The 13963-nt window shown below is 46.0% G+C and overlaps 1 protein-coding gene across 1 annotated transcript in view; it reads left to right on the forward strand.

The window, feature by feature from the left end:
• The window catches only part of PDIA6 (protein disulfide isomerase family A member 6), a 179943-nt gene that overhangs the window by 47916 nt on the left and 118064 nt on the right, over window positions 1-13963 (forward strand). The window contains exons 2-4 of the mRNA XM_069605971.1: window positions 5647-5788; window positions 6621-6678; window positions 13709-13835. Coding sequence (XP_069462072.1) covers window positions 5647-5788; window positions 6621-6678; window positions 13709-13835 — 327 coding nt within the window. The remainder of the gene's footprint in view (window positions 1-5646; window positions 5789-6620; window positions 6679-13708; window positions 13836-13963) is intronic.

Genomic DNA, 13963 nt, shown 5'->3' on the forward strand with positions numbered 1-13963 from the left:
AGGTTGAACGCCCTTGGGAACCGAAGTTCGGGTCAGTGGAAAGATTAGAGAGAGTCCAAAGGTGCGTGTGCGCACCGGTATGTGTGCAGCTGGTGCGGAATTCATGTGGTAGTTGCTTCTTAGCGGTAGGTGTGGTGGTTGAGAGATCAGGGATATGTGTTCGGTCTGGCTGGAATTATCCAGACCGAGTGTGGCGGCGTTAGGCCTGAGGATATACGCCTGGCTGGGGGTGTGAGACCAGCCATGTTTACTTAGAGTGATGGGGGGGTGAGCGGCAGATGTTGATATGAGAACAGTTATACCGAATGGTGTCATAGTATCTCTGTGTTCTAGTTGAATGGTGGTGTAAGGAGAGAGTAAGCGTGGGGTGTGATATGCAGTATGCTCTTTCAAAGAATTCTTTGCATTCCAAAACAAAATAAGCACGTCACGCAATTCTGAGCGGTTCTCGACACTCACCCGCTCTCGACACTCACCCGCTCTCGACACTCATCCGCTCTTTTCTGGACAACTATGGGGAAGATCAAGGAGCAACGGACAACTGGGAGGACACCCAGCAGGACGATCACAACTCTGATATTGTTTGCCTCGACTCTCCCCCATCCATCCCGATTCGACAAGCTTCCCCGGTGGATGATCAAATGGCTTTCAACAGGTTGAAAAAAGCAGCGGAATTCTTTAAAATTGCCACGCTTGAAGCCTTGCCCGAACAAGATTTTGCGGAGGACCTTATTAATGAAAAGTCTCCGGCAAGCCAGTCTAGCCCTCTCTTGAGCTCTGTAAAGAGACGGCTGGCCCCTTCCTTACAACCGCACAGACTAGGGCTGTGAACCCAAGGGTTGAAACTTTTCCGACCCTCCCCCACTGACCCACTTTATATCAAAGGACACGCAATCCCACACTCGCAAGAGAGCAGGGGTTCCCCTCACCATGGGAGAGTCGCACCCGGACAAGGAGTCCAAAAGGTTGTATGCCTTACGCAAACGGGTTACGTCGGCGGCGGCCTATAGCGTCCGGATTGCCAATAACACGACGTTACTAGCAAGCTACGTCGGCACCCAATGGAACCTACTCCAGGAAGGCCTTCAAGAGGTTCCGGAACCAACCAGAGTCAAGCTTCTCTCCATTGTCTCGGAGGGCAAACTTGCCAATCGGAATCTGGTAAAGAATACCCTGGACACCGCAGAGACAGCAGGCAGGTCTCTCGCACAGGGTACTCTCCTAAAGAGGCACGCGTGGCTGCGCACGTCAGGCTTCAGGCCTGACACCCAGGCATCCATTATCAACAAACCCATCGAAGAGGCCAACCTCTTTGGGAAGGCGGTAGACTATGCGTTGGAGACAGCCAAGAAGGAGCACAAGACTATTAAGTCGCTGCACCAAATTTCCCAGAAACCCTCTTCACAGAGGGGCAGTAATTCTCGCCGGTCCTTTCGAGGACAAGCCCGCGCCGCTCAAAACAATTTCGGCACGGGCAACTTCAACTCACCGGCTGCAAGCCCCACTTACTACCCCCAGAGGGGTCAGAAGCGCAGAAAGAATAGAGGCAGAGGCTCCAATTCCAGAGGAGCGTCAACTTCAGGTCAGAAATGACCACCAAGTCTAGGTCCCCTCCCATGTCTCCCCGGTCGGGGGGCGATTTAACATCTTTCCTCAAGGCATGGGAGGGGATAACTTCAGACCAGTGGGTCCTTAAGACAGTCGCCCACGGTTACCGCGTGGATTTCGCCTGACCTCCACAGTTCAGACCGCCGAAACATCAACGCCTTTCACCGGAACATCTGCAGATCCTGATCCAAGAGGTGGAAGCGCTGCTGGTAAAGGACGCCATAGAAGCTGCCCCGATTCTTCAGGTAAACAAGGTTATCTATTGTACTCAAAAAGGATTTCACCATGCGTCCTGTTCTAGACCTGCGCCCAGCGAACAAGTTCATAAAGCCCCAGAAGTTTCTCATGGTAACACTGCAAGAGGTGATCCCATTGCTAAAACAGGGGGACTTCATGACAACATTGGATATGAAAGATGCATACTTTCATATTTCAATGCTGCCAGCGCACAGAAAATTCCTAAGGTTCGTGATTCAGGACAAACACTACCAGTTCAAGGTACTCCCCTTCAGCATAGCCTCGGTGCCAAGGGTGTTTACCAAGGTCGTGGCAGCGGCACACCTGCGCAGACTTTCAGTTCCAGTTTACCCTTACCTCGACGATTGGCTCATCACGGGGGACTCGTTCGACGTTTGTTTTTCGAACACCCAAAAAAACAGTAGACCTACTGTTCAGCCTGGGATTTTCTATCAACGAAAAGAAATCCAGCTTAGTCCCCAGCCAAGTAAAACAGTTCCTGAGGGCTCTAATTCGTACGGAAGACGGTCTAGCCTTCCCTTCCAGCGAGAGGGTTCAGAAGATGCTCTCCCAGGTTCCTCAGTATGTAGCCAGTCGAGAGGTGACGGTACGCAAAGCTATGCGTTTGCTAGGAATGATGGCGTCATGCATATACTTGGTTTCCCCACGCGGGGATGCGCATGCGTCCCATGCAAGAGTGGCTCAACAGCCAGTGGTGTCAGGCCAGCGGACAATGGGAAGATCTGTTAGTTGTCTCGCCAGCCCTCGTTCTCTCTCTGCAGTGGTGGTCGAGGGAGAACCTCTTGAAGGGGAAAACCTTCACCACCCCTGCAGTGGAAGCCACTCTCACGACAGACGCATCTCTCACGCCCCCCCCCCGCCACCCCGCCAATCCCCCCCCCCCCCCCCCCCCCCCCCCCCACCACCTCACCTGCTTCAACAGACAGCGCACGGAGTGTGGTCCCCTCAGGTAGCTTCCAACCATATAAATCTACTGGAGCTACTAGCAGTGTTCAAAGCATTGAAAGCCTTTCAGGAGCAACTGCAAGGGAAGACAGTGCTGGTCCTAACTGACAGCACAACAGAAATGTATTACCTGAACAAACAGGGGGGCACTCGCTCTCCAGGGCTATCCAAGCCGACTGCACGAAGACATTGTACCCAACGTCTTCCCAGAATGGGGGTTTCCAGAGATCGACCTGTTCGCTACTCAGGAGAACGCCCAATGCCAAGATTACGCCTCCAGGTACCCCAAGAACCGATCCAAGGGGAACGGTCTCTGGATAACTTGGTCGGGGAAATTTGTCTACGCTTTTCCCCTGACTCCCCTTCTGAGCAAGATAGTACACACGATGCACCAGGAACCAGTCACCATGATTCTGGTGGCTCCCATGTATGCCCGCCAACCTTGGTTTGCGCACCTGATGGAAATGTCCCTCTCCCCACCAGTCAAGCTGCCCTGCCCGTACACATCAGGGAGACTCTGCACCCATGCCCACAAACTCTGAACTTAGCAGCCTGGCTCCTGAGGTCATACAGTTTGGACATCTGCAACTCCCTCAAAGATGCATGCACATACTGAGGGAGGTAGGAAAGCCTAACGCACGTTATTGCTATGCCAGCAAATGGAAACGTTTTGTCATCTGGTGCAGATCCAAAGGCGTCAATCCCACCGATTGCTCGCTGTCACACATTGTGTTATATCTAACCCATCTGTCACAGCAGAAGGTGTTGTGGTGGAAAATACCTGTGATTAAAGCCTTTATGGAAGGGGTTAAAAGAATTTATCCCCCATCATTCACCCAGCCCCTGGTTGGGATCTAAATGTGGTTTTAACTAGGCTCATGGGACCGCCTTTTGAGCCTATGCATAAAGCTAGTCAGAAAGACCTGACTTACAAGACAGCCTTTCTAGTAGCTATCTCTTCTATCAGAAGAGTTAGCGAACTACAGGCCCTCTCTGTTTTGGACCCCTTTGTTACAGTCCACAAAGATAAGGTAGTTCTGCGCACACATCCCAGATTTGCGCTGAAATTTATTTCGAAGTTCCATGTGAACCAGTCAATCAAACTACCCATGTTCTTCCAGAGACCTACTAACATGGCCGAAAGAAGCCTTCACACACTAGATGTGCGCAGGGCAGTCATGTTCTACATACCACTGAGGAAAACTAAACAATTATTTGTTTCAGTGGCAGCTGGTAGAGAAGGGGACCCTGTCTCTAAATCAGCAATATCAATGTGGATTGTGAAATGCATCACACTATGTTGCACTCTTGCAAAGAGAAAACTGCCCTTCAAGCCTAGAGCACATTCTACTTGAGGCACTGGGGCATCCATAGCATTCATTGCAAATGTTCCCCTAGAGTCCATTTGCAAAGCGGCAACCTGGAGTTCTGTACACACCTTTACAAAACACTATTGCCTAGACACTCATTCTAGGTCTGATACTCGGGTGGGACAAGCAGTACTAAGACCTCTTTTTTTTTTCTACTGTTCCTTCTCACAACCCACCTCCAACTCCGGGTACTGCTCGCTAGTCTATGCAAAGCATGTGATTCTAAGCAGATTAACAAGCATCAAAGACATGCATTACTTACAATCATCAGAAATGCTTTTACGGTATCTGCTTGGATTCACATGCGCCTTCCCTGCCTCCCCGCTCGGGGTGGAAGGAACATAGACTTCTTACTACTTTCTCTCTTCATGTACTCACTCACTATAGCCTTGGGCTCCCTCATGGCAGAAAAAATACAATCGGAGGGACCTCGGCGCGTGAGGGATTTTGGGTACTACACACATCACGATAGGGATAGTGTTTCAGACACGCCTATGCCGACGTCCCCTTTCGGTCCCCGAAAGACAAGATGCAATACTCTGCGATTACCACTGGATGTCGGACCATATGCACAGCATGTGAATCTAAGCAGATACAATCATCAGAAATGCTTTTACGGTAAGTAATGCATGTCATATTTTAATTTTATTTATTTTTTTGTTGGAAGAAACCTACCACTAAAGGATTTGAATAGGCTGTGAACATTGTAGCTCCTGTTTGCATTGTTGAAGAGCTTGGTTTGCACCAGCATCGAAAGAGCTACATTTTGTTCACAGGACACTGGTGCCATACAAACCTATACCTATGGGAAATTAACTTGCTGTGTTTGGGAGTATGCATTAAAGAGCATTAGGACATATTCATAAGTCGTACTTGAGGGACAAACGTTTGTATCTAATGAGGATGTTATGTGCTAGATCCTCTTAACTCTGAAGTAGCTCCTGCTTGGTGTGTGGTGGGTGACACCAGCAGCTGCTCATCAAATTTTAACTTTGAACCCTACATTAACAGTCGGCATAGGGTCAAACATGCCTGAACTTTGTCTTCAGTGCTGAACCACCCCTGCAGAGTCTCATCTGAAAGGCTAGGTCCGAGGATTTTAAATGGTTGATGTAGTTGACAGATCATTTATGTGGAATTGCGTTTTCTTGTGGGGGCGGGATATAGTGCAAACTAGCATACAGTGGAAGGAGAAGGGAGAATAGGAAATATCCTATAATTTTAGTAGATTGAAGCCTGCTATATAGGGAAACTGGATTGCAGATTCCTTTAGTTGCTTATTGTGCCTTGAGGCGTTGGCCTTGAGATCGAGGGGAACACTTTGTGTACTGTTCAGTACGGCCATGTTCTTAACCAAGAACACCGAGTTGATGCCTTTGATTTTGCCTACACATTAATGCAATGCCAAAACCCTGTTTTCAATAACATGTTGTCAATGTCCATTTTTTTTCTTCTTTTTCTCCAGGTATCGTATGTAGTACTTTGGTCTTTTCTGTGTACGGTCTATATTCTGCAAGTGATGATGTTGTAGAATTGACACCAACAAATTTCCACAAGGAAGTAATTCAGAGTGACAGTTTATGGCTTGTGGAATTCTACGCCCCGTGGTAAGTATTAGTTCTGGGCAATGAGAATAAACTGCAAAGCTATGAATTTGAGCTACCTAGCCTCTCCTCACCCTCCATACTCTGTTGGTCGATATGCCTGGTGTAGGTTAGTGGCTGGGTGGGCAGGTCATGGTAGCCCATATAGGTAAGAAACCAGCATGTTTATTAATTTCTGGTTTTCCTTCCCATCCTGCCGCATTTGAACGGGCTGTAGTGCATTTGGGCAATGAGAGAGCGTAGATGGGAAGATCTTTGCCAAAAGCTTTGCTTTTGAATTACTTGTGCAATCTCAATAATTGCGGCCGATTTCTGTTCGTAACCCTATGAAATATTATGTAGTTTGCTTGTAATGATTGCTCTAACAAATTTTGTGCCTATACCTTTTTAAATAAAGCAACAGTTAAAACGTTTCTGCCGAATATAAACATTTTAAAAATGTTAAAGAAAAATTCACATATTTGGATTGCTAGAATTGCGCCTAGTCCTGCAGGAAAATATAAATTCAATAACTTGTTAACCATGAGTTACCTCAAGATTACTACTCTCATTAGAGTTGAATGCACTTATTGTGAAAATGATCATACTTGTTCTCCTATGTCAGGCCAGGCCGAGGAGAAAAGACTGCAAGACTAGGCATGGGTTTAGAAATGTCAAGATGTACATTTCTCTTGTAATGTTCTAGAAAGATCAAGCAAAGACACTCGCTTTCTTTGGATTTGGCCTACGACATTGTTGGAGATGGGTTTTGTTTTCGTTTGTTTTTTATTCTAGGCAATTACATGGAAGTGTTCGTTTCAAAATATTAATTGTCAGTATTTTTAACATTTTAAAGGTGCGGACATTGTCAACGATTAACATCAGACTGGAAAAAGGCTGCCTCTGCATTAAAAGTAAGTTCTATCAATAGTGAATCGGGGGTGGGGTAGTGGTGGTTTGTGTGTATTTTTTTTGTTTTTTGGTGTGGCAGTTCTGCAGCTTACATTGGTGAGGGATCAATCCTTTCTGAGGAGAAATAAATGGTGTACTGTGGTCACGTGAAGTACTGGTATTCATGCCAGGGGGCAGTGACCTTTATGCCTGGCTACTAGCTTGCTATGTGATATATCACCCTGTATGATGCATTTGACTTAGAATAACATCTAGCACCCACATATGGGATTGGGATAACCTCCAACAAGTGGGTACTGAGTGCAGATAAAGGAAGGTTACTCCGTAGAGTTATTAGCCAAGCCGTTTGCCCTTCCACCATGAAACAGGAAGATATCTGAGGAACATCTGGCACTTTTCAATGAAGGAATAGAAGCATTCATTCTAAAGGGAGCATTAGAACAAGTACCACTGATACCGGCAATCAAGGGAATGTACTGTTTTTATGCTTTCTTTCGGGCGCTGCACATCTGAACCTCAAGGCCATCCCAGTTTATCCTCATCTGGACACTGTGCTGATAACTGGGGAAAGTGTGAAAGAGTGTCTTATGACCTGCACAGGAGACAGTCCACCTGCTCTACAATGAAGGCATTTTTCTGGTTGCGTGAGAAATCCAGCCTTGTTCCAAATTTAAACAAAAAATGTTTGTGGGAGAGGCAGTGGCTTACTCATCTCTAGAAAGTGCAAGTGTTGCAAGCCCAAATCCCATGTTACTCAGCGGGTCATCAGATAAAGGTAGTGAAACCCCTTGACATGATGGCATCATGCATCTTTTATCATCTTGCCTGCTCTTCTCAAAACGTGACTGGTACAACAGTGGCTGGCAGAACAATCTCCTCAGTAAGGAGGCAAGTGGGACAATCTAGTGATTAGTCTTGCAAGAAGTAGTAAAAAGCCTGTAGTGGTGGCTGGAAAAAGAAATGTTTAAATGCTCTTTTGTAATGCCACCAGTACAAATAACGGTTACATCAGTTGCATCACTGCGTGGGAGGCACATTGCCAACACCTCACTGCTCATGGAAAGTGGACAAGCCAACCAGTCAAACGGCACGTGAATTGATTGGAGCTGCTAGCAATTGAAATGGTGCTTTGCTCTTGCCAAAATCTATATTTTCACTCTCTCGCTCAGGATGCTGGAAAAAGAACACAATTGGGAACTCAACACCAGCACGCTCCAGGATTTTGCAACATAGGGCTACTACTTGTTGGTGTATCAGTTTGGAGCAGCAGAAAACCGTGCCTAAATTCTGCATCCAGGTACCCGGAACGAAATTCTGCATCCAGGTACCCAGAACAGGGGCCCTAAGAAATGCATTATGGATGTGCTGGTCAGGGATTGTTAGGCAAAGTTTGTATGCAGTACCCTTTGGGATCACTACACACAACTAGGACTACAGGTGTAAGCAAAAAAACCTTTGGTATAAGTCTGTACTACACAGTTTTTGGTAGCGGAGCTGAGCAGCCAGGCTTGTCTCAAGAGGGAATGTGAACTGTAAGGATGTTACACAGAGGCCTCTAATCACAGGTGCTCAAATAAACTCTTACAAGGTTTCTTGGTTAAACACTTATTAATTTATTCAACAGTCCGTTATAAAACACTCACTAGAAGGACGCAGTTAAATATCATACATCAATACACTTCAGTACTATACTCGTTAAGTTTCTGAGGCATTCAGAATACTTTGAAGGAGGAGCAAAAAGGGAATAGGTTCAGAACATAAAATCGCTGTTCCTGAGCCTCGGTCGTGGGGACAAGAGGGAGGACGTCGGGGGACTTGTGCACTGTCCTGGGACTGGTCGAAAAGCTGGTACTTGACAAATCTTCAATACCAGTAGCTGAAGTAAAGCACACAAACTGCTGTCCCTCTCCCTGGTTATTAAGTTTCCTGTAGCACTCTGAGGAAAATACAACCAGCTCCGAGAATGGTATCCAGGTGGCTTACGGGTTGAGTTGATTGGTCCTTGCAGGGCTTCTCTTTTGATATGAACTTAGCGATTCGGACCTGCAGGAGGGCTTCGCCAGGAAAACCATCGGTCCAGGAGTTGCAGCAGCCATGCTCTTCAAGCTCGTCCTCAGTTCTTTCGTTCCAGTGGTTGACTCTGCCTTCCAAGCCAAGAGACTCACCTTTTTATCCAGTTTCCTCCAGCCTATCTGCCACTCACTCAGTCGGGTGGCTGTTCTTGCCGGACAGTCAGCCAGCCAATCACGCCAGAGTGCATTTGGGTCTCCTAGGAGACTAAGCACAGGGAGTTTTGGGCACCTCCCTCACTTCCTGCCCACCCCCAGACACTCGAGCGCCAGAAGCGGTCTTCAGTCCTGAAGCCCACCAAAGGCGATGGAACAAAGGGACCAAACCTGGTTTGGCGCGCAGAGCAAAACTGACCTTTCCACAAAGAAATGGCAAAAAAATACCGGGACCTGTTTTTACAGAGGGGGCTCAGATGCCATCTTGAAAAACCTGGCTCCCGCAATTTAACGCTACCAGTGTTCGCGGTTGGGAAAAATGGTAGTTCGTTGTAAAACCACTGCCACCAGCCATTTCGATAGGAAAGGATAGCATGTGACTGCTACATGAGTATCTTGAAACATGGGATACTAAGTAACCCATCCAGCACTCTATTGTAAGATCTGGTGTGCTGGGTCTAGAAATTTAAAAAGACTGGTAAAGTCAATTTCATTTTTACATACTCTGGGAAACGGTAGTTTATCCCAGAGAAGGTATTTAAACCTTGGGAAAGCCTGAAATCGTTTCCCTGTGCCACTGCACTGCAGGTGTTGTGTGACACAAGATTATGCCTATGGAGTTGTCTAAAACTCCATAACCAAAGAAAATACAAACCGAATTAAAAGTTCAAAGTTCAGCAAAAGAGCTAGAGGGCTCTAAGGTGGGAGGAATTGGCACATTTATGAGAATTCTCCCTAACAGGGATATTTGCTTATGCTTACCTCGCCACACCACTGCACTGCAAATTACTCCACAAACTACACCAAGAACACCAAACTACATTTACACCCATTTCTTCTATGTGAGTGAGATAATTGTGGTATTCACATACTGAGCATGTCTCTATGCCCACCAGTCTGGTTTATCCTTTCTGTATCCTGCTTACTCCCCACTAGCAGATAACCCACAAACCATCAATTTAACAGCCTGACTCCAGAGATCATATAATTCCGACATTTACGGTTTCCCAAACATTGCAAGGAGATCTTGCATGAAGTAAGGAAACCCAACGCCTGATAATCAATGGAAAAGGTGTGTGAGCTGGTGTAACCAGAAGGTGTAATCTGCCCCATTAATTGCTCACCGCCAGACATTGCCACCTCCCTACTTCATCTAATTGACTCAGGCCTGGTATACAACTTATTCAAAGATTTTTTGCGGCATTAGCAGCATACATAACCTCTCCATACATAATCTTCTGCTAGTTCAAACATTTGTAGGAGCAAAATGCATATTTCCCCTGGTGCCACATCCTCCACCCTGTTGGGATCTCAATACAGTGCACTGTAAATTAATGGGTCCGCTTTATGAGCCTATGCATAAAGCGCCTTTAAAGGAACTATCATCCAAGGCTGCTTTTCTCATTGCTGTCTCCTCCATCCGATGAATAAGTAAATTACTGGCTTTGTCAGTTTCAGAACATTTTGTCTCGGTAGATTGTTTGAGAAACCATCCAAGGTGCTTTCCAAAAATAAATATTCTTGTTAATCCGTTGAGTTGCCAGCTTTCTTCCAGCATCCACAAAAACAGTAGAAAAATGGCATTTCACGCGCTCAACGTCCATCTAGCAGTCATGCAATACCACAATGGAACCAAAGAATCCAGGTAAAAGTACAGATTTGTGTCAATGGCAACCCGAAGAGAAGGCGATCCAGTTGCAAGATGGATTGTTGGGTGTATACAATTTGGGTATACTATGGTAAAGAAAATTCTGACCTTTTCCCCAAGAGCACATTTGAAATGTAGTACAGGAGTAATGCTACCTTCCATCACTATTGCACCTCTAGAAGCGATTTGTAAAGCAGCAACATGGTGGTTTACGCTTTCACACAGCGCTATTGTGCAGAAAAATTAGCAAGAACAGATTCTCAGGTGGGACAGGCGGTCTTGAAGCATTTATTCACACCTGTTCTTTCAGCTAACCCCCAGTCATCAGGTACTGATTGCTAATATACGACCAGCATACAAATCTAAGCAGATTCATGACCTCCGAATGTACCCTACTTTCAAGCTACAGAAAGGCAATGACTAGAATTTGCTTAGAAACACATGTGCCCTCACGGCATGGGAAGCGAAGGAAGAAAAATACATCAGTTCTCTACACATATCTTGTCAGAAAAACAATCTGAGGATGTTCAAGCATGAGGCATACACATATACAATATATTTACCAAGCCCCACTTTGACCTTCTGTACTCAATCGGCGTATCTTACACCAACTATGCTGATGAATCCCAAATCCTTCAACAACCAATACGCTTCCTTTACATTGACGACCTACAGATCCCAGTCTCCACTTTGTGTCCACCTAGATGCCGCCCTCTCACTCACATGCCTAGTGAACTCCATTGCATTTTCTGCCACATACACAACGAAATTGATTTTATTTCATTTATAAAGCGCACAGAGCCTTGATGCCTACAGGTTGCTGTTAGTGAACCATTTACTTGCAGAAAAGATAACAAACATACTGATTGGTGAAGCAGAGTGAAATGAATATCATTGGGAGTGATGGCGAACAAAAAAGGTTTTGCAGGATCTCCAGAATTCCCATGAATGAGGGTTCGGCTCTCAGGGTGGGAGGAAGAGTCCCATTGTTTGGCTGCAATGGATGGGAAACTTCATCCTGCCGCTTTTGCACGTCTGACTTGTTGACGGAGGCGATGTGCATATTATGTCCTTGTTACTTTTGTGATTTTTCTGAGTGGAGTCGGGGGGGGGGAGGGGTATGGGGGGTGCAGTGTTGGACATGCATCTGTGAGTAATGTACATGATCCGTTCGCCGATAGGCAGCCAGTGCGCTGCTTTCCTGGCAGCAGAGACCTGTGCCGTTTAGGAATGTTGAGAGCTGCTCCGAGTGCGTTATTCTGAATGAATTGGAGCTTTTGGATGTTTTGCGACGAGGTCTCAGCGAATAGGACATTGCAATAATCAAGCCTGATGCTAGTGACAGCCTGTGCTATGGCAAGGCAGCTGATAATGGATAGGAAGGGTCTTTTTTTTTTTTTTTTTTATTCACTTGGCGGGTCTTTGAGAGGGTGGCATTTAGATGGACACCTAGTGTTGTCTTGTGGAGATCACGATGCAGTCAATTTTGAATGCGGTGTATTAGCTTATTGAGCACTGCAAGGTCCAATTAAGTCTTATCTCCATTAAGGCAGAGGTGGTTGTGTAGGTGGAATCAAGGGTATTCGAGTCATCTATGTAGTTGCCAGAGAGGTAGTGGGAGAATTTGCGGGTTTTTGGCATAGTTGGTATATGCTATGTCGAGGGAGTCAAGAATGTCAAAGGAGTGTAGGCGAAATGCAAGAGCTTTGTGGTACCCTGCAAAGGATGGGGGCTGGTGGGGCGCTAGCGTTGTCAGTAAACACTTTCATGACTCTCCCCTCTAGAAAGAAGGTGACGCACGCTGTGACTTCAGTGGAGAAGTTGGCTGAGGTGGTAAGGTGGTGTCAGGATTTTGGGATCTAGCAAGTCAAACTCTGCTGACAAGTCCAGGAGGATAGGAGAGGTGGCTTCCCCATGTCGAGCAGCTCTGATTCTGTACCATGGCCTGGGCGCAAACCAGATTGGCACATTCTTAAGATGTGGTTAGTTTCCAGGTACCATTGCATTTGTAGGTAGGCTGCTCTCTACCATTTTAAGAAGCAACGGGACGGTTGTAATGGCCAGTAATTATTGGGGGCTGTTGTGTCAAGGGACTGTTTTTTTTAGAAGCGGGAGAACCCAGGCTTCTTTGAGACCAATGGGCACTATACCTGTGGCAAAGGAGGCATTGAGGAAGGTGGTCATTAGGCGTGCTAGGGCCTCGGAGCAGTCCTTGATACTGGTTGCTGGGCATAACTCAGTTTGGAGGAGTCTGAGGTTTTTTACAGCATTATTCTGCTAATCGTTTTTTGTCTGATCTTTTAGGTTGGGGGTGTACCAGGAGTTCAGTTGTCTTACAGGTTTGTCTCTTCATTAGGTCAGGGGGGGGGCGGGGCTGGGGCAACAGTGTCTACTGCAGATGTTATGATCTATAGATTAATGCTGCCAGACAGTTCCTAACGCCAACCAGCTGCCTCACCATTGCCCGAGCGTTCATTGGCTCAAGGATCGAATTGCAACGGTCTCTGCCTGCATCTCAGGTGATCCTGAACAATGCTTTCCGCTTAGTCCTCATCCCGAAACGAGATTACGTTTTGGCAGCAAAAGGGAGGACCATTGGCTCCCCATTCAAGAAACGATTATCTTTAAAACCGTTTCATTACACACAGATGCCTTTCCTACTCTGCACCCCTTACCTGTCACAAAAGACGTTGAAAGCCAACCCTACTAGACCATCCAGTGCAGCCTATGCACACTGGCTTGTACAACCGAAATTCAAACGAGCAACAAGAGGAGGCTTAAGTGACTTAAATTGTATTGCTAATTAACCTTAAGCACACCACCCTTGACTGCAGCTTTGACCATTGTATGTCACAGCAATTACCCCTCATTAATTAGAAGTCTGTTTATATGTTGGTTGGCAAATTAAATATATAATGTAAGGTTGTCTTTGGAGGCCTTGCTCAGAACAGTAGATCGAATGATGGGAGCTGGAATTGTGTATTTTTTTCTATCTTCTTTCTATTTAATTCCATTATTGATCAATGTATGGTGACCGTCTAACGCTGAATGAGCAAGTGGGGGTGGATTTGGAATAATTTGCTGTTCCTATGTTGAATACAGTAGTATACCATCACTTTGCTATTGTATTCTTAAGTCTCCATAATTGATTTCTCATAGGGAGTAGTAAAAATTGGTGCAGTAGATGCAGATAAACATCAGTCTCTTGGTGGACAGTACGGTGTCAAAGGATTTCCCACAATCAAGATTTTTAGTTCCAATAAGAATAAGCCAGAAGACTACCAAGGTAACGTGTTTTACGATCCAATTTTTTTTAAAAGGCGTTTCTGTGAAATTTCCATGCCATATTTGTGTATGGGCACATTTCCCAGTTATTTGGCCTGCAGAATTTGGAATGTTTAGCATTGTCATATC

The sequence above is a fragment of the Ambystoma mexicanum genome, chromosome 4p (assembly GCF_040938575.1).
Source record: "Ambystoma mexicanum isolate Mex_15411 chromosome 4p, UKY_AmexF1_1, whole genome shotgun sequence".
Classification (NCBI taxonomy): Eukaryota; Metazoa; Chordata; class Amphibia; order Caudata; family Ambystomatidae; genus Ambystoma; species Ambystoma mexicanum.